The sequence below is a fragment of the Gopherus flavomarginatus genome, chromosome 2, assembly GCF_025201925.1.
Source record: "Gopherus flavomarginatus isolate rGopFla2 chromosome 2, rGopFla2.mat.asm, whole genome shotgun sequence".
NCBI lineage: Eukaryota > Metazoa > Chordata > Testudines > Testudinidae > Gopherus > Gopherus flavomarginatus.
The window spans coordinates 99416477-99440221 of record NC_066618.1 but is presented as its reverse complement, the minus strand read 5'-3'; the positions used below and the strand labels follow the sequence as shown (position 1 = coordinate 99440221).

General features: G+C 42.0%; 1 protein-coding gene across 3 annotated transcripts in view; it reads left to right on the top strand.

The window, feature by feature from the left end:
- Positions 1–19519: 19519 nt before the first annotated feature.
- The window catches only part of TPK1 (thiamin pyrophosphokinase 1), a 497034-nt gene continuing 492808 nt past the window's right edge, over positions 19520–23745 (top strand). For all 3 annotated transcript variants that reach the window (XM_050937807.1, XM_050937809.1, XM_050937808.1), the window contains exons 1-2: positions 19520–19600; positions 20303–20359. In XM_050937807.1, the coding sequence (XP_050793764.1) occupies positions 20317–20359 (43 nt within the window). In that variant the 5' untranslated portion in view covers positions 19520–19600; positions 20303–20316. The remainder of the gene's footprint in view (positions 19601–20302; positions 20360–23745) is intronic.

The window sequence follows — 23745 nt, the reverse complement described above, 5'->3', positions numbered from 1 at the left end:
ATCATTCCTGTCCTGTGATTGGCTACCTGAACTGAACAAAGCTTTAACATTTTCCCCAATTAAAAGATCTTTAGGCAATAACTTCCTTACCTCAGCTATAACTTCATGCTTAGCCCCATTCCATTCGAGGTGGATTTTGGCTAAAGGCACACGGACAGTAAACTCATAGAGGATCACAACATTCACACTCTGATTTGGTAAATAATCTTCCTCTTTGACCAGATCTGCTTTAACAAGAGTGATGTTAGATGCCATCATTAGCCCTAAACAGCTTTTACCATTGACTTTTACACACTCTATGAATTTTTCATTACTCTTCTCATACATAGCATTGGCACAATTTATGGACTCACCTTCTACTGAACCCACAGTAACAGCATTGACATAAAAGGTGGCAGTGTTGGGGTACATTTGGTTACACCCAGACAACTGCTCAGAGTTATACAACATACCAACATTGTTATAAACTGGACTTTCAAGAGGATACAGTTTCTGCTGTTCTTCCCTTGCATTTTTGACTTGGAGCTGAAGTCTGGCAGTTTCTTGTTGCATCTTCTGTTGCCTCTGTCGAGCTTTCTCCTCAGCAGCCAGCAGTTCCAGACGCCCCTTACGAGCTCTTTCTTCTCTCTCCTCAGCCTCCTTCTTTCTTTCAGCAGCTTCTCTCTCTCTTTCAGCAGCTTCTTTCTCTCGTTCAGCAGCTTATCTCTCTCGTTCAGCAGCCTCTTCCTCCAGCTGGGCCAAGGCTTGCTTCTCTTTCATTCGAATTTCTGCCAGTTTTTGCTCATATTCAAACTGCAGTCTGTCCATCAGGGCTTGCAGTTTCATTGCTTTTGCTGATGCTTTCTGGCTCATGGTCACTGATCTTTAACCAACCAAACTCTCAATTCCAAAATTCAGATTTGGATAGCGTGGGGTTCTGACCCAAAGCTTAATTGACCTGGTTCTGTGGATCCTGCCGACTACGCCACTGTGACGAAGTGGTTCTGGCGGGAGCCAACTGAGAGTGCCAAATCAGGACCAATTGCTCAAACAGGGCAGTCACAGCCCAAGGCTGGGGTTTTTCCACCTCTAAGGCAAGCCAAACCAGCCAGACAAAAAGGACTTCGGTTTTACCCCACTGGCTAACCACAAGTCACACAAGCAATTTCCTTAGACACACCAGTCTCCCAGTATCACCACCAGTGCCACCCGTCCTGGGATGAATGGTTATGAAAACCAACACCCCAGTAAAAGAAAAAGGTTCTCTAGATCCCAAAGGACCAAGCCCCAGACCCAGGTCAATATACACATTAGATCTTACCCACAAATCACGCTGTTGCCAATCCTTTAGAATCTAATATCTAAAGGTTTATTCATAAAGGGAAAAAGATAGAGATGAGAGCTAGAATTGGTTAAATGGAATCAATTACATACAGTAATGGCAAAGTTCTTAGTTCAGGCTTGTAGCAGTGATGGAGTAAACTGCAGGTGCAAATCAAGTCTCTGGAGAACATCCCCCACTGGGATGGGTCCTCAGTCCCTTGTGTAGAGCTTCAGCTTGTAGCAAAATCCCTCCAGAGGTAAGAAGCAGGATTGAAGACAAAATGGAGATGAGGCCTCTGCCTTATATAGGCTTTTCCAAGTGTAAGAACACCCCTTTGTTCCTGCTTTGGAAAGTTACAGCAAAATGGAGTTTGCAGTCACATGGGCCAGTTTCTGCACACCCTGCTGAGTCACAGGGCGTAACTGCCTTCTCTCGATGGGACAATTGTGTAGGTGATGGTCCTTAATGGGCCATCAAGCAGGCTAAACAGAGCTGACACACACTTGTCTGGGATCTTTCCCAGTAACACAACACAAGTTTGCCATACAGACAGCATACAGCCAATATTCATAACTTCAACTACCAAAATGCTACAGACATACAGACAGCATAATCATAACCAGTAATCCGTAACCTGGTCTTAGACACCTTATATGACGCCCTTTACCTAGGATTTGGTGCCGCTACAGGACCTTGGTTGCAACCCATGTTCTATATGGTCCCAGTTTATATCAATAACGTCACAATGTGTATATATATTTTAAAACCTCCTTTTTTATGTGCGGCAAGCCAGTTCTACTCCATATGTCTTTATTGGGGAAGAGGGCAGAAAATCATTCTGTGCCCACATCCTTATGTGCAAAAGAATTTCAGCACCTCGAATCTGCCCTAAGATTCATGGGACCTCAGAAAGTTGTCAGAGTCCAGAGCCACTTGCACAGAGGCTATATCCCACATTGCCCTCCATGACCTCCCTCCATCAACACGGCTCTTGTGTAGCTCCCTGTATGTGCTGTTCCAGGCAGGGCTCGGAAAGGAAGTGATTCAGCCTGAGGCTGAGATGCCTCTCTCTCCTGTCCTGTTCATCAAGTCAAGGATCTGTATTTGGGAGGTGTTCTTCTCTGTAGTCTAGGAGCCATGATGCAAAAGTGATTAAGACTCCTTCTCACATGGACAGGGGATGATCCTTATCAAACATGGAGCTCTGGGTGACTATTTAGCTACATAGTTTTGAATTTCTTTTTGGTTCTGCTCCTTCTTGAAGAATGCCATTTTCACAGAGTTAATACTTGCCTTACATAGAGCTGCATAAATTAAACATTTGAGCAAATGGAAGAGAGGCAAGTTGAAGCACTCACTTTATATCAAACTGGACAACCATTTGGGCTGCGTGAGGCGGAATATCACTTAAAAGGGTGCTTTTTTCTCAACATCTTGTGCTTGTTGATGCTGACTATTGGGGATACTTTGTACCTCTGGGTTCACTATGTGGGCTTGCTACAGAAATTGTTATCTCCTTTATTAATTTCTCCCAGGTCAAGCTTGCTGATCTTTGACCTTTACAAAGAAACCACTGTAGCATTTTACAGTAAAGGTATTAAACAGTGCATTTTACAAAGTGCTATTGCAATGCTCAGGGTAATTACTGTAGAATAAAAGGTAAGTATGTCATTGAACATTGCCAATGCCATTGATGTGCAGATCTATCTTTACACTTCTGATCTGTTTCTTTATATTAAGTGCTGCATCTTAGCTTGTCCCTTTTACATCTCCTTCTTGGGGTCTTACCTTCGTCTTCCCCTTAACGTGACCTCCCTCCTCTACGTCACTGACAACTGCACCATCCTTTCCATCTTTGAAGTCTGTAACCTAAATATTCAACCTCTCCCTCTTTGACCATTCAGCCATTTTGTGTCCAAATCTTGCTCCTACTGCTTTACAACATTTTTAAGATCCATCTTTTTCTCACCAGCCAGCCAGCCAGCCAGCCAAAACTCTCATTTGTGCTATTTTTATTCCACCTTGATTACTATAACCACCACCACCACCACATCTCTGGTCTCCCCTAACATCCTTGTCATCCTGCTCCAGTACATATAAAATGCAGCTGCCAAATTCACCATCCTTGCCCGTTGCTTTAACCACATTTTGAATCCCTTCCCTGCACCACGTTCAAGCTTTTTCTTCTCAGCTTCATGGCCATTCACAATTCTGCCCATCCCTAGGTGTCTGCCTTTTATCACATTGCTCAAGCAATAGTCTGCTGTGCCTTTTTCTGCGCCTTTTTCTGCGATGCCCCTTATACATGGAACATTGTCTGAACTGATCTGTAGGGAAATGATTCACCTCTAGTTTTATGGCTGTAAGAAGTGAGCCAGTTAATGCTGGTTTGAAGGGCAGATGTGGTTAAATGGTATTTGGCTATCCATAATAATTTTAAAACCAAGCAAATGAATACCAAAAATACGTGTATGTGATTGTATCTTCTTCTCCACTCTTCATGTACCAGTTGTATTTTTTAATAACATACTGTATTGTTGCTATGTTTCTACAACATCCAGGATAATGTGGACCTGATCTCAAATGAAGAGACAGGGTGGGATGGGAAATGGAGTCAGAGATAGTTGAAGTGACTTCCCCAAGGTCACGCTGCAGAGCTGGAAATAGACCACTGACTCCTGACTCATAATCTAGTGCCTTAGAGAGAGAGAAGGTGGGTGAGATCATATCTTTTATTGAACCAACTTCTGTTGGTGAGAGAGAGAAGCTTTCCACACATACAGAGCTCTTCTTCGGGTCTGATATGATCTAGTGCCCTATCCGCTATACCATGCTGCATACATATATTTTTTAAAAAATAACTTACCAGTAATATCAAGAAAAAATCATATACTACATGTCTCTGTTTGTATATTTTTGAAAAGGAAAGGTATGTTCACTTTTGAGTAACAAGAGACATTTTCTGAAATGTTGTATGCCAGACACTTGATTAGATTCTGACTCAGAATGCTAACCTTTCATTGCAAGCCTGCATTTTAAAATATAGACTCCCATTAAATCACAGACTTTAGAGAGAGGCAGGGGCGGCTCTAGGTATTTTGCTGCCCCAAGCATGGCAGGCAGGCTGCCTTTGGCGGCTTGCCTGCAGGAGGTCCCCGGTCCCACGAATTCAGCAGCAGTCTGTGGGAGGTCCACCGAAGCTGTGGGACCAGCAGACCCTCCACAGGCATGCCGCCGAAGGCAGCCTGCCTGCCGCCATCGCGGCAACCGGCAGAGCGCCCCCGCGGCTTGCCGCCCCAAGCACGCGCTTGGCGTGCTCGTGCCTGGAGCTGCCCCGGGAGAGAGGGGAAGACCTATTACACCTCTTATCCACCCCATGTCACTGTTGGGTTGTTCACTACACTCTACTCACAAGTGCTTTATGCAGACCACTTTTAAATGAATCTCGTGATGTAGGAGGCTAGACCTGTGGTTTAGACAGGTGACTAACCAAATGGAAAAAGGCTGAACATTGTGTCAAACAGCACCAACAGATTGTTACATTATGCTTTCTGAATGGGTATTTAAAAGTAAACTTTTGATGTCTTTACTCCATTTTTTGCCAAAGTTGAGAACTATCATGGTTACTCAGTGAGGCTCAGGGAGAATCCTTTTAGGTACAAGACAGCAGTGTGTTTCTGGATTAGACTGATTTTGAAGGGCTCAGAAGCATACACCTCACCGTCAAGGAGCAGGATGGAATAGATGACCTAATACTAGTTCTCTTTCATCTCTAATATTTACTGATCTGGGATGGGTTTTGCTCTTAAATCTTAGAGCATGATTGTTCATGTAAAATCCACATTCAATTAAAATTGCACTACACTGCATCTCCTCTCCCTCAGAATTATCTTTTTAAGTATTCTGTTGTATCCATTTCCTGTACTGAGGCCAGGCAAATCTATCACATTATTAAATCCGTTTCACTAATGATGCATAAACAAAAATATAATTTAAAAAATGCAACATTTTGCGAACTTTTGAACAACTCCTTCACATGCATTTTTAAGGCAGTTTTCAACTTTAACCCAAGCTTCCTTTTGCTTAGCATGCTGACTAGGTCAACGTTCCAAGAGTGGCTCAAGGGGATAATAATGTGTTATTTTAAGTAACTAAAATATTATCCAGGGTTCAGGAATCATTTTTCACGATTTTATCTTTTTCTTCTAGGTTGGTTACTTTGCATGGAAGTTTTTAGAGATAAACCAGTCCAGTGTCTCCTATTTAATAAATTTATTAAAAGAATAAGCAAGCAGTTATAAGAACGAATATGAGTTTAAGTGAAATGTCACTAGCACATTTAATTTATAGTTTCTGAGCTTAATTTACAATAATACTATGCAATAGTCAAATCAAGGTTATCATTGAAATATAATCAATAAGTCCTTCTGGCAATTTTGCATAGTAACAAAATGATTTTTAGAATCCCACACATCCATCACCTTTAGAATGACATTTGTAACAAGGTGGCTTGCCTCTTAAGAAATTGGAAGGCTGGGGCTAACCAACCCTGATTACAGAATGAGCTGCAGTTGGGAGTGATGAGGGTGACTGCCTTATAAAGAGCAGTAGGAGGCTTAGAGGATTAGAGACTACTAGGAGTGAGCAAGCGCTAGCAGAAGGTTCTGGGATTCCAGCCAAGTAGGGCCTGGAATGGCCTATCAAAGCAGGAAAAGCCCCAGGCAGGAAGGCCTAGGTAGAGGAAGAGAAACCTTTGTTTCGGTGAACTTTTGGGTAGACTTGAAAACTTTATTTTGAAAGTTTGTTAATGTAATGAAGCATAACTTGAGAAGGGCTGGGAATGGACAAAAGTGTCTTTTTGAGTTTTTTGAACAATCCAAGAGAAGAAACAGAGGCAGGCTGCTGTAGTGTAACCCAATGCAAAAGGAGGCTGTCACCCCAGTTACACACTCCTTTAGCCCAGAGAGCTCTTACTAGTTAGATGACAAGCTTTTAGGCATTTAATATCTACTCTAGGAAACAGTGACATGCACATACACCACTTACACTAATGGGACTAGGAGCGATTTGAGCATCCTCAAATTGTTTGGCAGAAGGATTTTCACACCTTCTTCTACTTAGTCTTTTTATGAGCCAAATCAGCTGGGAGGTAGAATTTAAACAGAGCAAGGTAAATGATAATTGTGAATTATTTAAGAATACTTTACTAGATGCCCCAAAAGCCATAATCAAGAAGGACATGCTGCTTAAAAACACAACTGGCTTAAAAGGAAAGTGAAGGGAGCTGCAAATATATATAACAAATGGAAGAAAGGGAAGTTGACAGTAATGAATAAAAATCAGAAACTAAGCGCTGCAGAAAATTGATAAGGGAAGCAAAGGTACACAAGGAGAAATCTATCATCAGCAGAGTAAAGGGAAAATAAGGAGTTTTTAAAGTGCGCTAGAAACAAAAAAATCCTAACAATTGGCCCATTACTAGATGGACCTTAACGTGACCTCTCCCCTCTACGTCACTGACAACTGCACCATCCTTTCCATCTTTGAAGTCTGTAACAATGCAGAAATGGCTAAAGGGTTTGATGCATTTTTCTGTTCTGTATCTGGGAGAAAAACAGATGATATATTTGTACCACATGATGATGATGAAACACTTTCTATTCCAATACTAATTCAGGAGGATATTAAAGAGCAACTAATAAAGTTAGACAATTTTAAATCAGCAGGGTCAGATAACTTGCATCTAAGAGTTTTAAAAGAGCTGACTGGGGAGTTCATTGGATCATTAATGCTGATTTCCAATAACTCTTGGAACACTGAACAAGTTCTAGAAGACTGGGACAAAGGAACTGTGCCAATATTTTAAAAGGGTAAATGGGATGACCCAGTTGATTATAGGCCTGTCAGTCTCACATCGATCCCTGGCAAGGTTATAGAGTGGCTGATACGGGACTTGATTAATAAAGAATTAAAGAGGGTAATATAACTAATGACTATGAATGTGGGTTTATGGAAAACAGATCCTGTAAAACTAACTTGATATCTTCTTTTGATGAGTTTTGTTGATAAATGTAAGTGTTGATAGAATAGACTGACTTTGCGCTTACATTTTGATTAAAAAAGAAACAAATGATACAAAATTAACATTGCATGCATTAAATGGATTTAAAATTGGCTAACTGACTTGGTCTCAAAATGTAATTGTAAATAGGGAATCATGATCGAGTTGATGTGTTTCTAGCATGGTCCTGCAACAATCAGTTCTTGGCCCTACACTATTTAATATTTTTATCAATGACCTGGAAGAAAACAAAAAATCATCACTGATAAAGTTTGCAGATGACAGAAAGCTTAGAGAAGTGATAAATAAGAGGATAGGTCATTGATACAGAGCAATCTGGATCACTTGGTAAGCTAAATGTAAATGAATACGTGTAGGAAAAAAGAATGTAGGCAACATATACACGATGGAGGACTCTATCCTGGGAAGCAGTGACTCTGAAAAAGATTTGGAGGTCATGGTGAATAATCAGCTGAACATGCACTTCCAGTGTGATGCTGTGCAGGGCCAGCTCAGGCTTTTTTGCAGCACTTCGGCAGCAGCTCAACCGAGCACTTCATTCCTCGGCAGCAATTCGGCGGCAGATCCTTCACTCCAAGAGGGACTGAGGGACTTGCCGCTGAAGACCCAGACGTGCCGCCCCAAGCACCTGCTTCCTGTGCTGGTGCCTGGAACCGGCCCTGATGCTGTGGCCACAGGGGCTACTGCAACCCTTGGCTCTGTAAAGGGGGGAATCTTGAGTAGGAGTAGAGAGATTATTTTTATCTCTGTATTTGGCACTGGTGTGACCACTGCTGGAATACTGTGCCCAGTTCTGGTGTACACAAATCAAGATAATTGTGGATAAATTGGAGAGTGTTCAGAAAAAGCTATGAGAATGATTAAAAGATTAGAAAGCATGCTTTACAGCGATAGATTCAAGGAGGTCAAGCTATTTAGTTTAACAAAGAGAAGGTTAAAGGATGACTTGAGTACAATCTACAAGTACCTAAATGCAGAACAGAAATTTGAGAATGGGCTCTTCAGCGTAGCAGAGAAAGGTATAATACGACCCAATGGCTGGAAGCTAGATAAATTCAGACTGGAAAAAAAGTCATACATTTTTAATGGTGAAAGTAATTAACCAATGGAACAATTTACTAAGGGTCATGATGGATTCTCCATCACTGCCAATTTTCAAATCAAATTGTCTTAAAAAAAATGTTCTCCTTCAAAAGGCATTATTTTGTGGAAATTGTATGTCCTGTGTTATATGGGAGATCAGGTTAGATGATCATATTAATTTATGAATACTAGTCATATGGCAAAGGGTACATTAGGAAATGCACTGCAATTTGACCAGGATACAGGGATTAACATACCTATTCTTCAAATGTGGCATGGGATGTTTAATGAACCAATATGGTTAGTACAATGATGAGCAGACCACAGTTTCCAAAGAGAGAGAGAACCTCCAAATAGAGGTATAGTACAACTAAGTGCAGTGGTCACACAATAGGGGCCAAATTTTCAAAGGTATTTAGGCTCCTAGATGCAGATAGGTACCTCGTAAGATTTTCAAAAGTCCATTGGAAATTAGGCACATTTGAAAATCCCACTAGGGACCTATCTGTATTTTAGGCTTCAAAATACCTTTGAAAATCTGGCCTTACTTCTTCAGTAAATAGCAAATTTCTGACTCTTAAGAGAAAAGAAATGTTAACTAGAAAGCTACTTGTTACAACTTGTATTTTCCCCCTATGTTCTTCACCTTGAAAAAGTTAACTTTGTGGGTTCATGCAATTTAAGATTTCTTTCTAGGAATGTTTAATTCAAGTTAGATTGGATCAGTGGGCCTTTTAAAAAAAAAAAGCATTTCTGTTAACTTTAAGACATTTGGTATTTATCTAGAATATCCTTGCATTTTACATCCCATATACATTCTCTATTATAGCATTTAAGGGGAGAGTCAGGTGGAAGATAGCAAAGCTGACACTGATATTTGAAATTTGAAGAGCATAGCACTTTAAAATTAAGCTCATTAAAGATAATAGAGTGATACATTGGTAGGACTTGAGCTGCAAACTCAGAGGTGACAGGCTATTTGCTGAACAATTTACTGAGTGTCTCACTCCCCCCTTCCCTAACCATGGGCATTGTAAGTTCATTCTATTAACCTTAATAGGTTTGCTTTCAAAGTGCTTTACTCTGAAGATTTAAATATGAATGCTTTCATAGGTTAGCCTGCAGCTACCTTAAACAACTAAACTAAAAGTAGAAGCAATATATTTATCTATAAGCATATTTGTGTGTGCGTACTCTGCCTGTAGGTGTTAATTGTAGTGAAACCTGTAAAAGTAAACCAGGAAGTGGTGTGACAGCCAGAATGTGTTGTGGGGTTTTTATTGTTAAATATTGTACATCAGTAATTTCTCCTTTTACTCAAATCCCTAAATGCCAATGGAAATCCTCAGCAGCTACTCAGTGCTGCTCCTTGCTCTAGCTGAAGAGTACTATAGTAAGAGAGAGACACTTTCCTCAACTCAAGTCCCCAGTAGATATACTTGAGGGTTTGAGTTCTGACACCGTGCCCCCTGTAGCATGTGCAGCTTTTGTCAGCTTGGGTCCCAAACTCAAAACCAGCAAGCATGTTAGTCAAAATAGATTTTGGCTCGAAGAGGGTACAGAAACGGCCCTGGTGGCACTAATGGATGACCTCTCAGTGGCAATGGAGAAGGGCCAAGCATAATTGCTCAGACCACAGTACGGGTGTAAATGTCAGCCATGTGTGTTACCCAGCTTTGTCTTCTTTTCGACAGACATGTCAAATACTGTTATGCACATATCACAAAGCTCAGAAGCACAAGTTACTCAAGCTAAAACCACATATGAGAGAAATTATGCTAATTCTAAGACGAACGCACTTACAGGAGTTCACTCAGTTCACTAACATTGCCATAGACATCATTCATCCTCCTATCATCAACAAGTTTGTGGGTTCGGAATTGGTATTTTGACTCCTGTATGCTGAAATGATGGAAGCAATAACTGTTTTTTTTATGGGTTGGGGGCCTGGTAACTGTGACACATGCTTTCCTCACTGCTAAGTTTAGCTACTGTAACTTTCTTTACCAGTTGGCCACATGCACTACATCTCATTCAGAATGCAGAAGCACTTCGTTCTGGGTGGGACAGACACGTATCACACAGGGGCTTTATGTACCTTCTAAAATTGCTTCCAGGCCTAATTCAATCAAGTGCCTGGTATTGATTTACCAAAGACTGCCTCCTCATCTAGTAGCCAGTGAGAGAACTATACTTGCCAGGGATAGAGCCCCTATCATGACTTGAGGTGAAGCTAACAAGAACAGGAGGCAAGGCATTTTTGGTGAAAGGTCCTACACCAGTGATACTTAGATTGAGGTTCCTGAGCTGCAAGTAGTTTTTTAATGTGGTTCTTTGCAGCACATGATATTAAAACACTATGAGATTTAATTATTAACCAATCAGGATGATTCTACTATGTTATTAACCAATTGTAGTTGATAAAATAACACTACTTGGTCAGTCATTTTGCTGTGAGAATAATATGTATCTATAGTAAATGAAACAATGAATTCACACTGATGTGGCTCTTTTGGGTAATGTTGATCGCTAATTTGGCTCCTGAACCACTGAGGTCTGAGTATCACTGTCCTAGACTATGGAATATATTGCCACAAGACATTAGACTGAGTCAGAGACAGGTGTTTAGAAGAAAATGCAAAACAGTTCATTACATTGGCCTTTCTGCACTGAGGAGATAATTTTTTTCTCAGACAAAATTAATACACCCAAAAGAATACCCTCCTTTTAAGTAACAGCAATAGGCAGAACAGAGTGCAGAGTTCCCCATTTGCAGCATTTCTCTAGAATATTCTTATGTCTTCATTCTTGTGCTTAGACATCACAGCGAATGAGGCATCTCATAAATTCCTAGCTAGATTAGATAACCAGCTTGCCTAAAACCACAGCAAATCTTCTGAGCAGCATCAGGAATCGAATCCAGATCTTCTGCCTCAGAGGTCACCATATACTACTTTCCACACTTATAATAGTTTCTTCTTCTTCAACACTTATCTGAACAGTCAGCCATAGCAATTGTTCGCTGCTCAAGGGCTTGACAGCCCGAGAGTCCAACATTGGAACAGACTTGATGAACCCATGTAATCGGGGATCTGCTGCTGGGCCGCCGCCACCCCTTGGCTGGTGGAATTTTAACCCGGATGTACAAGCCCCCCCGATAACAGCGTTTGCAGGCACATCCTCTGGTATTCTTGCGACATGTCTGAAAAGCATAAGATGCCATCTGCGGACAATAGCCTCAGTCGTCTGTAGACCGGAGTTGGTTTTTTAAAAAAGCATTATAGTGTTAAAAGCTATACTACTTATCCATAAGAATATCATCCTCTTCTTTCAGAAAGTTGCCTTGACAGATCTTTACCACAGAATATTATTACTGGTTGTCTTAGGGTTTTGTCAATATAACTTATGTCACTCAGGGGGGTATAAGCCACGTCCCCGAGTAACATGAATTACACTGACCTAAGCACTGAATTGTCATACCTCTCAAAATGGTGCTTCAGGGAGTTGTGGTGACTTAAATGGTTGACACAGGAGAGTTGCACAGATATAATATCCATAATAAAGCATCCTATTTATCTACAGATGTCTGCACTTTTTGAATTATAAAGCATTTAGGGAAGTTCAGACAATCAGACAGCTGAGCTAGCTAATCATTCCTAACCAGATTATTCTGCATAAAGACACTGGAATGAGCTCTTCCTAGGCAGCTCCATTTTAACTGTGGGATTATTTTAGAGGAAGACAAGGAGAAAATATTCTTCACTTTTAGTTTCGAAGGGATGGGGGTGTCAGATTGACAGCCGTGAAGATTGAATTTCTCTGTTTAGCTACAAAATAGGAATAGCACAGGCAGCATCAGTGCAAATTTCTTCATACTAGCCAACCAGCATGCCTCGAGCCTGAAGGACCTCTGGGGCTAATACACATGTCTATGTAAATACTGTAGAACCTCCTTACTAATCATCCTACAGTTCTTCCTGTTTGATTGGTTTCAGTAATGCTAAAGTGCTGTGTTAGTGATGCAACAACTGCATTCTGTGGCAATTGCCCAACTAACTGATAGTTTTCCTAAACAAAATTAGTTCACCCTAAGTCTTATGTATCCAAAATTAAATATAGGTTGTTTTTTTTAAAAGCAGTGTCTCCATATAAATGCCAGCTCACTAAACCTGTGCAAAACTAAGAGAAGGAAAAATGTTTTGAGTCCATGGCCTGACTTGACTGATTATCAGGGAAATTTTAAAGGGTCCATGAATTCTTCAATAAGGTTTTCTGCCAATCTGAGGAACTTCCTCTATCAGATATTAATTCTATTGTCTGTTTAATGTATTTTCTTATATAGGGTACAGCTTTCCACCCTTCCCAAGATTCTTCCCTTTTAACTAAACCAAAGGAAAAAAACCTCCAAAAGATATAGACCTTTACTTTTTAGGCACCCCTCCACCAACTGCACTCTTGAGCAGCCTCACAGCAGCAACCTCTCACTGCCCTTTCAAGGTAATGGGGGCTGGGCAAGGACAAATACAGTAGAAAAAAACCACCTTTTAGGTTTGATAGCCAAGTTGGAAAGGAGGAGGAAATCTTGCCAAATCTTCTATGCTAACCAGGGATGTACTGGGTCTGTACTTAACGGAGGACCTCCTCTGTGCAGTGGGAAGTGGTGCTAGTGGTCATTAAGTGAGCTCTTACTTTGGAATTTTAAACTGATGACCCAGCAAAGTGATAAGGTGCAGGATGCTGCTGGAGATGCTTGATTTGTCAGAGTTCCTGCAAAATCAGTGGCCAGACTGCTTGTTGTCATTAAAGGACCCATGGCACTTTCCACACACTTTGTCTACATGAAATTCCTTTGCAGTGTTTAGCAGGACACTGCATTTCTCTTTCTTTCTGTCGTGAACTGTGTGATACTGTTGCTGTTCTCTGTTCGATAACTACCAGAACTTAAGAACATAAGAATGGCTGTACTGGGTCAGACCAAAGGTCCATCTAGCCCAGTATCCTGTCTACTGACAGTGGCCAATGCCAGGTGCCCCAGAGGGAGTGAACCTAACAGGTAATGATCAAGTGATCTCTCTCCTACCATCTGTCTCCACCTTCTGATAAACAGAGTCTAGGGACACCATTCCTTACCCATCGTGGCTAATAGCCATTAATGGACTTAACCTCCATGAATTTATCCGGTTCTCTTTTAAACACTGTTATATTCCTAGCCTTCACAACCTCCTCAGGTAAAGAGTTCCACAAGTTGACTGTGCACTGTGTGAAGAACTTCCTTTTATTTGTTTTAAACTTGCTGCCTATTAATTTCATTTGGTGACCCCTAGTTCTTGTATTATGGGAATAAGTAAATAACTTTTCCTTATGTACTTTCTCCACATCACTCATAAGTTTATATACCTCTATCATACCCCCGCTTAGTCTCCTCTTTTCCAAACTGAAAAGTCCTAGCCTCTTTAATCTCTCCTCATATGGGACCCTCTCCAAACCCCTAATCATTTTAGTTGCCCTTCTCTGAACCTTTTTTAATGCCAGTATATCTTTTTTGAGATGAGGCAACCACAGCTGTATGCAGTATTCAAGATGTGGGCGTACCATTGATTTATATAAGGGCAATAAGATATTCTCTATCCCCTTTTTAATGATTCCTAACATGCTGTTTGCTTTTTTGACTGCAGCTGCACACTGCGTGGACATCTTCAGAGAACTATTCTCGATGACTCCAAGATCTTTTTCCTGAATTGTTGTAGCTAAATTAGCCCTCATCATATTGTATGTATAGTTGGGGTTATTTTTTCCAATGTGCATTACTTTACATTTATCCACATTAAATTTCATTTGCCATTTTGTTGCCAAATCACTTAGTTTTGTGAGATCTTTTTGAAGTTCTTCACAGTCTGCTTTGGTCTTAACTATCTTGAGCAGTTTAGTATCATCTGCAAACTTTGCCACCTCACTTTTTACCCCTAAAGGTGATGGCATTTCACTGTGGAGTGAGCTGATTCCTGTATAGTTAACTCTTAATGTAAATCTGTGCTAGAGATCATCCTCGAATCAAGGGACTTTTGCTGCTGCTAACTCCTAAAAAGCTTTAAGATTATGTTGGATAAAAGAGGTGCATCCAAGTAAGATGAGCGTTTTTTCAAAAAGCTCATCAATCAGCAAGAAGGAAGATCGGATAGCACGAAATCCTCCCCTTCCTTGCAGCAGAGCCTGCAGATAAAAGTATGTTTCCTTACAAATTCTTGCACATGCTGACGAGATTGAAAGGTTCCTTTGTCAGCTCACTCACTCATGACTGATTTCCCCCTGTAACACTTCCCTTATGATAGAAACAGTTAGAAAGAGAAACGGTTACTTTGTTACAACAGTGGCTGGCCGGCAGTTGACCACTACACCCAGATCTTTCAGGGTATGTCTACATTGCATTTGGGATGGAGCCTCCCAGACTTGAAGTGGTGCAGCCCCTGCTATTGTGCTAAAAATAGCTGTGTATATGTTGTAGCTACTTTTTGAGCATACTAGTGCAAGCCCGACCATCACAAGTGTGTGGCGCCACGTGGGGAGGTTCACTTCTAGATGCAATGTAGCCATACTCACAGGCACAGATAAAGAACTCAGTGAAGGAGTAGAGAAGGAATTAAAGTAGAAGAAGTAAGGAAGACAAATGGAGAGGTACAGAACTTGAGAGGAGGACAAAGACAGGAGAGAAACAGCAGCAGAAAACTGGTGAAAGGGGGGGGGGCAGAAAAGACACACAAGAGGGAGACCAAAAGGCATGCTGTTCCAAATCAGCGCCTCACATCAGCTGGACAGATTAGCCACTGAGGACAGGCAGAAAACTGTTCCCAGAAGCAGCATCAGGAGAGACTGAATCACTGGACTCATGGTTGGGAAAACAATCAGCAAAACTGAAAGAAAAAAGACAATGAGAATGTTAAATAAGAAGATGAGAGCAGAGGCACCACAGAAGCTTAGTGGTAGCAAGGTATGAATTACCATCCATTCTATTGCTCCCTTAGCCAGATAGTTGTGGAAGCAGCATACTCAGCCTATGTAAAATTTGCTCTTTACCCTGTCTAAAGAATGATGTTGATATGCTCCAAAATACTGTCCATATCTGATCGATCCTTCGATTGAAATATAGAATCTCAAGACTGGGAAGACAATTTGGAAATAGGGAGGTGATTTGATCCTAAGGGCTGTCATGGGGATGGCCTTGCTAGTATGTGTAGTATAAAGTAAGTCCATCACCATTTTTTAATATCTTTCATTAAAATGCTTCCAGACTGCATCTATTTCCCTCCCCCACCACTTCTTCGAGATAAGAGCACTTCAACTACCAGTGCCCTGACTTTCTTGCTAACTTTGAAGAGTAAAATTGTGTGAAGATTTTAATCTTTATCCTTAATGTCTTTGCAAACTGCTGGAGAACACTCCTGAAAGATCAAAAATGCCTAAAGGCTACATCCTTTTTCAGAGACAATGGGTACATCTACACAGCAAAGAGAAACTCCTGGCTGGCCTATGCTGATTCGGGTTCGTGGGGCTCAGGCTAAGGGGCTGTTTAAATGCTGTGTAGACTTCTGGGCTTGGGCAGGGGCCCAGGCTCTAGGATTCTGGTAGATAGGAAGGTCCCAGAGCTCAGCTTCCGGCCTGAGCTGGAAGTCTACACAGCAATGAAACAGCCCTGAAGGCCGAGCCCTGTGAGCCTGAATTGGCTGCCATGGGCTAACCGCAGGTTTTTCTTTGCTGTGTAGACATACCAATGTTGCCAAACCTAAAGCCACTGGAGTCTGTTAATGGGGTCCACCGTCAGGGGCAGTGTGTTTTTGATCATGCCTCAGGTCCATATGTTACGCAGTACTGGCTGCGTCATAACTGAGCTTGATATCTCTAGGGAACTGGGATGTTGTTTCCTTTATATTGGGCACATTAGCTCCATTATCCTCCAGTTTAACTGCAAACCTCTGTTTGCTTAATTTGCCTTTCTTAATTTCCTCAATGCATATATCATTTCTGGATACATTACCTATTTCTCTTCCTCTTCTCTGACACGACCTTTGAACCAACATAATACAGAGTTTGAACGGAAGAGAAGGTGGCACGTTAAATCCTGGAGCAAGGTGTTCCAGTTGAATGGGTTTGCAGGAGCCCCATTGCTTCAACAGTCTCTGTTCTTCTGGAAATAAATGCAACTAGCAAACTTGAAAATAGCAACTGCCATCTGAATCCTTGAGCCATGTTCCTTTGCTGCCCTCTGCTGCAAGGCTCAGTATAATTCCTCTAAATTGCCAAAGAGCAATCTGCTATTGCCTCTGAGAGGCTGCCAGTCAAAGCAGGACTTGAAATCCAGGAAAACACACTGAGAACTCAAAAAAGAAAGAGATGGTAGGTGATGTTGAGAAGTAACAGAGTAAGAAAGGGCATTAGTTACAGGACAACCAGCTCTAGAAGTGTCAATATGAAATATCAGCAAAATCAGACACCAAAGTAAAAGATGGCAACTAAAAGCCATATTTTCAGGGCCTCAAAGAACAATGACAGAACCATCCAGAACTTTTTAAAAGTTAAATTTAAAGAGACATTGTCAGATACTCTAGGCCTCATGCTGTTTGTTTGTTTTTCTGTTGTTATATATTTTGCATACATTTACAAAACCCAATATTAAATGGAAACAGTTTCCATGACTTTCTTAAATATAAATGAAAATATGCTTATTTAGATTTAAAGATCATCCTTCTGTATTGTGAGTGCAGGGAAACTAGAAAGTGAAACTGACTAGGAACAAAATCCTGTTATGTGAAGTCTAGTTTCATGATCCAAGCCAAAAGCATTGAAAAAAGTAAACCTCAGAAAGGATACAGTAATCCAGGCCCTGATCCATGAGTGCACCTTTATGCCTGCATAGAATCCCCCTGAAGACAATTAACTTCCACACAAATGCAGGAGTCATGTTATAGAATTGCAACCTTAGGCCCCAGATTCTTTTAGTTTTAATCATTTAGGATGATAGTTATTATTTGTATGTTGACTGCACAATCATATAAAGAATCCTAAACCAGAATGTTTCTAACAGGTGTTGGGTTTTTTTGTGTGATTAAGCATGATGGTTTCTCTCATTTGCTTCATACAACACCTCCATTTGTTTGGAAAAAGTTAACACAAAGAAGTTTTTTTTTTTTCGTTTTTAAAAAACACCTTTAGATTTTAAATTGATTTCTATTAGCATTAGCCATTAGATAATCACTTGTTATACCAACAAGTACACATCTGAAGTTATCTTAATATATTCACCTTTACATCTCAGAGTAACACAGACCTACATTCATTATTACTAATTTAAGCACTGATAATCTGTAAGCCTGTGCAGAGTCAGGCTCTTCATTAATTAAACACATACACCTCTACCCAGATATAATGCTGTTCTTGGGAGCCAAAAAAATCTTATCATGTTATAGGTGAAACCGCATTATATCGAACTTGCTTTCATCTGCCGGAGTGTGCAGCCCCACCCTCCTCGGAGCACTGCTTTACCGCGTTATATCCGAATTTGTGTTATATTGGGTCACGTTATATCGGGGTAGAGATGTACTTTCTACTGGCTACAGGCCCTCAACCAAAGCCTACTAAAATCAGTTAAAGCCCTTCCATTGACTTACATGCACTTTAGATCAGGCCCAAAGAGTATACCACCCTAACAGTTCTGTTGGGGTAGGATGGCTGGTCTAGTGGGATAAAGTACTCAATTGGGACTTTAGATCTGAGATCAATTCTCAGATCAGCCATAGCCCTCATGTGTGACCTTGGGCAGGTCACTTAATCTACCCAGTGCCTCTGATCCCAATCTCTAAAATGGAGGTAGTACTTTCCTGTCTCACAGGGAAATATTCTGAAGAAAGAAGTCCATTAATGACAGTAACATTCAAATACTACAGTGATGAAAGCAATATAAGTACTTAAATTGAAGTCAATGGACCATGCTTTATAGTGTTTGCAGAATCAAACTCAGATAATTTTTGTCCCAGAGATCTTGCAATCTGCAACCCTAGAACTGTGCTTCCTCACATCTTAATACAATGCTTTTAACACTGTTCTTTGCAGTCCTCCAGCTTTAAAATTTTTTCCCAAAAATATCACTCTACCCAAATCTAGTTCAAGAGAAATAAAAAACTAATGGGCTCTCCCACAATTTTTTCTTACCAAGTTGTTTTTTGTTACACACATTCAGTAATGACACTAACTGAAAAAATATATAAAATAGTCAAACATCAGCAAAAGCTTTTTTGTATTATTTGCAACTCTTTTTCTGCACCTATTTCTTCTGTGACTTTTGGTTTGCTGGCACGGGTTGTGGTGGAAAGCTGGTCTGACTTGCTTTTACAGGGAGCAGAACTGGGTCATTCCCACTCTCCTCAGCATGCTGTTCTCATATAGTCTACACTATTATAGGTGATGCAAGAATATCTGAGTTGTCTTTGCACCCCTTTTCTTTTTGTAGCTGTTGTCCTCTTGCTGACTTTCTTTACAGATTGATTGTAAGGCTTAATATTTTTCCTTGGGAGAATGGGAGACATCTTTCATCCCTCACCCCCGCAAAGACAAAAATATAACATTTTCAAGCCAGTGCAAATTACTAGTGCCCCACGTGGGATTAGTAAAGCATTCACACAAGAGGGCAGAGCCTAAATAAAAACAGCTGCCATCTCTCTCTCTCTCTTTTTTTTTTTTTTTAACAGCTTAGCCGGGTGGGCCAAAAGTCACAGAGGTGGGTGAGTGCCTGAAGTCAGGCATCTAAAATGCACAAGCCAGGAATGATCTCGCAGGGGCTGGGCACCTGCAGCTCCCACTGGAGTCGTCGTCAGCAACAGCAGCGGAGAAAGGTGCTCAGCCTGCGAGGACATCTGCAGTTGCACTCTCTGCACACATCCTCCCGCTCTCTGCCTGCATGGGCTGGCCACTCTCCCCCTCGCGCTTCCTGCTGCCGCCGTTCTAAATCGATCGCGGAGCAACAGATAGGCGCCGGAATCGATGCCATCGCCGTTCCTCCCCTTCCCTTGTCTTCCTCTCCCCCGGGCACCTGCACGCGCCCGCCCTAGCGCCAGGCCCCGCAGCAGCAGGGAACAGAGTCTCAGGTACCTGGCGCGAGCTCCTCGCTCCCCCTTCCCGTGCTTGGTGCAGGGGGCGCTGCACGGGAAGGGGGAGCTGCTGCTGCTGCTGCTGCTTCCTAGGCTGAAACCCGCGTGCTCAGCAGCCCCCGCTATTCCTGCCGTTTCCAAGGCGCCTCTTGTCACCTTTTGCTTCCCTGGGGGTTGGGGGGGGAGACCTACCCGTCCCCCTCAGTGGGGTACAGGCTCCTAGGGGAGAAAGCCCCCCCTCACACCTCTGCCTCCTCTTCTCACTTCTGCCTTTCGGATCTAAACGTGGAGCCCCCTCCCAGTTTGCTAGCCGAGGTTGCAGCTAAAAGCAGCTGTTTCAGCTCAGCAAATAGAGGATGCTCGTGGTTCCTGCTCCTGTCCCGCTCTGCGTGGCTTTAAGCGCTGGCTCTGTGTGGCGAAACGTCTCAGGTTTTGGCAAGAGCCAAATGTGAAACGGACTCGCCCTGCGTGCTGGAAGTGACCCACAACTCAGCCTACAACGCTTTTAAAGCTGTTCGTTTATTTCTTTGGAAAACAGACATTTGTCTGTACATTTTCTCTGCTCAGAGTAAACTTGAACTGTGCTTTTTCAAGAATATGCTAATAAAATAAGCGAGGTTTAATTGACAGCTGAGGTTTGAAAGAACTTGGAATCTTTTTAACACATTGTTCTTTGTGTTTTTAGTTTTTTACAAGCAGAAAGTTAATAAGCTATGGAACACGAGTTTACTCCGCTGGAATGTCTCCTTCCCACTGGTATTGTACCTCTTCTTACTACTTAAATCTTTTTCAAGAGTCTTTACCCTGCAAATAAGCATATTTTGTGTGCACAACATTAAGAATTAGGTTATTGGTTTGAAGGACAGCTTGATTATTATCTATTGTTTTGAAAGGTTAATATAAGGCCTAACATTCCCCTTCATTTGTTGCTAGTAGAGCCAATTTGATGTTGTTGTGATGGGAATCATCCCTTGAGGAGGTAAAGAGAGGGGCACGTTATGCAACTGGGGTACAAAGTTGTACTATATTAATTTAAAAAATGTTTTAAACAGATTGAGTTAAATTGGTGCAAGTGCCTGTGTACACACGCTTATTTTGGTTTAAGATAGACCTTTCTCAGTTTAACTTAAACTGAAATAAGAGTGTGTGCGCACCTGAGTTTACACTGGATTAACTATGTCCCTTTCAAATCATATTCTGTTAGCCTGAGGCCTTGGGTGAACTGCACCAATTTATGTTTATATTAGAAAGTTGCATTGGTTTAATTTAAATTTGCTTTTAAGCCAATTTAGTTAAACCAGTGCAAATTCCTGTGTAGACACTTATTTCAGTATATTTCAAACTGGAAATAAGATAAATGATTTGAACCGTAAAAGTGTTTACACAAGGATTTGCACTGGCTTAACTAAATCAGTTTAAAATGCCACCTTTTAGTTTAGTTTAGTTGATGAAATTTTCATATGTAGACAAGGCCTAAAGCTGATGAGGAGGCTGGCCTGAGACGATATGTGGGATAGTTGAAATCTCCCATTATTACTGAGATTTTTATAGTAATGGCTTCTCTAACCTTCCTGAGCATTTCACAGTCACTATCACCATCCTGGTCAGGTGGTGGTTAATATGTCCCTACTGCTGTAGTCTTCTTATTAGAGCATGGAATTACTATCCATAGAGACTCAATGGTACAGTTTGGTTAATTTAAGATTTTTACTTCATTTGATTCTACACTTCCTTTCACATGCAGTGCCACTCCCACACCAGCGCAACCTGTTCTGTTCTTCCGATATATTTTGTACCATCTCCCCGTCCCCCACAACTCCCATCCAACTCACACAGTGGGCCTCACCTAGTTATCTCAATGTAAAACTACAGTCCTTTGTCTTCACTAAGATTTTGCAGCAGGATAGCTAAGGTGTGTTAGTCATCCTGAAATGGAAAACACATTTATTTTGGCAGTGAAGGCATAGCAAATGGTGATATTTAAAATGTCAGTGGCAGGCATCAGTTAATGCTCCATTGAAATGAATGGGAGGGGGGAGGTACTCAGCGGCTGTCCAGCTTTCTCTGAGACACTCTGTCTCTACAGACAGTATTCCATTGTTTCACATTTGGGACGTTATTTAGGGGGCCTAGATACTTTTTTAAAAATAAAAACTTAGATTCTGCGGCACAGTTATGTGGCGTGAGGTAGATTGTATACATAACCATTCAAGTGTGATACAGCAAATGCACGGGGCTCATAAGTTTGTCACATTACAGTTTGTGAACTCGTTTAAAAAGCAGCTCTGTTTTCTTTTTCTAAAAGATCTAGGGACTTTTACAGTGTACCACCCTTTGTTTCCTTCCTATGGTTTGTTTAAACCTTTCTGTGTGGGTTGGTGACCTTGGTATTGTGCCTAGATTGCCCATTGTGGGTTCTGCAGTGAGACTAGTCTTACTAAACTTAAACTACAGTGGACTTTGAGAGCTCCATACCATGTCTTTGTCTCCTTAACATTGGTGTGCTGCTGTATGCTTTAGACAGGCCTTCACATGATTAGTACTTGGAATCTTTGGGTAGTAGGGTATGCTAGGTCCACTTACTCAGCAATATTTCTATTGTGGAGCATTGTATGCCATAATTTACGCTGGATTTCTGTTTGTTCTCATGTGTAACTCAAACTTTACTTTTTGATGTACAAAAGCCCTTTCATCTACAGCATAAATGTTGACCTTATTTAGTTTTAAGGGGGCCAACTTCTGTCATTTCATAACTTCTGCCAAATGAGAAGGATGAAAGAGAGAGACGCATCTTTCATTGCTCAAGTCCGCCAGCAAGGTAGCTCCCTGGTGGCCACTTCCTTATCGGCCATCCTGCAGAGGGGAAGGCTCTGCATAGCAGAGAATCCTCTTGCCTTGCTCTCTATCCTAGCCCACAAAGAGTTCCATGAAACTATTTCTCACATCATGTGGGGAGTGTGCAATGCCGGTACAACCCATTAGGTGGTCGCCTGGGGCACTAGCATTTGGGGGGCGGCATTTCAGGTCCTTCAGTGACTACTGGATCTTCGGCCGGTCGTCATCAGCATTTAGGCGGAGGGACTTGGGCCAGGGGGGCATGGGGAGGGCCACCTGCAGCAAGTAAGGGGGGGCACGGCATGCAGGGGAACCGCTTCCCATCCCAGCTCACCTCTGCTCTGCCGCCTCCCCTGAGCACGCTGCCGCGCTCTGCTTCTCACCCTCCCAGGCTTGCGGCGCCAAACAGCTGATTGGCGCCACAAGCCTGGGAGGGGGGAGAAGTGGAGCAGTGACAGCATGTTCGGGAAGGAGGTGGAGCAGAGGTGAGCTGAGGCGGGGAGCTGCCGCACGGCTCCCCGGGCCGGGAGGGAGCTGCCGCAGTGGGGCGTCTCAGGGCGGAGGGGGGGAGCTGCCGTGGGAAGAGGTGCCTCAGGGTGGAGAGGGGGGCGGAGAGCTGCCACAGATCTCAGGGGGTTGGGTGGTGCAAGGTGGAAGTTTCGCCTAGGGCGTGAAACATCCTTGCACTGTCACTGGGAGTGTGTGCCGCTTGTAGGGGCTGTCTCCCTTATATCATATTCCCCATACCCACTGTGCATCAGAACCACACCAGTTCCAGGGGTGGTAGCTGGGACTTGGATTTGATTCCTTCAGAAGAGGATGTATTCTTTGATAGTCTCTTTACCCTTTTCATCAACTTGAATGGGCTTTGAGGTTTTATCAAGATGATTATTTTAAGTACCTCTTAAAACTTAAGTTGATATGGGCTATATTGATGTTATAGTTATTTCACTGGTGTCTGGAATCACATTGTCTCTAGTTAAATGAGCCAAAGCTGTTTCAGCTTTAAAAGAATATCGCCAGGTAAACTGTCTGTAAAGCTGAAATGTCCATTTATTGCAGGTAACCCTTTGCATCCTTTCCCGCCCTCTCCATTTGAAACTAGAGCTTTGTTCTGTTAAAGCAAGGTCACCTGTATGTCACAAGCGAGCCACAGGAGAGAATAAAGAGTATTTTACAACTATATAGCAGTATAGTTGTTTTTGTGCACAGAAACTATGAAGTTATGCATTAAATTTAAGGGAAGGAGAGCAGGAGGAAGCAACAGTGCAACCTGACTGCTCTTCCATAAATCCACAAGACTTTAG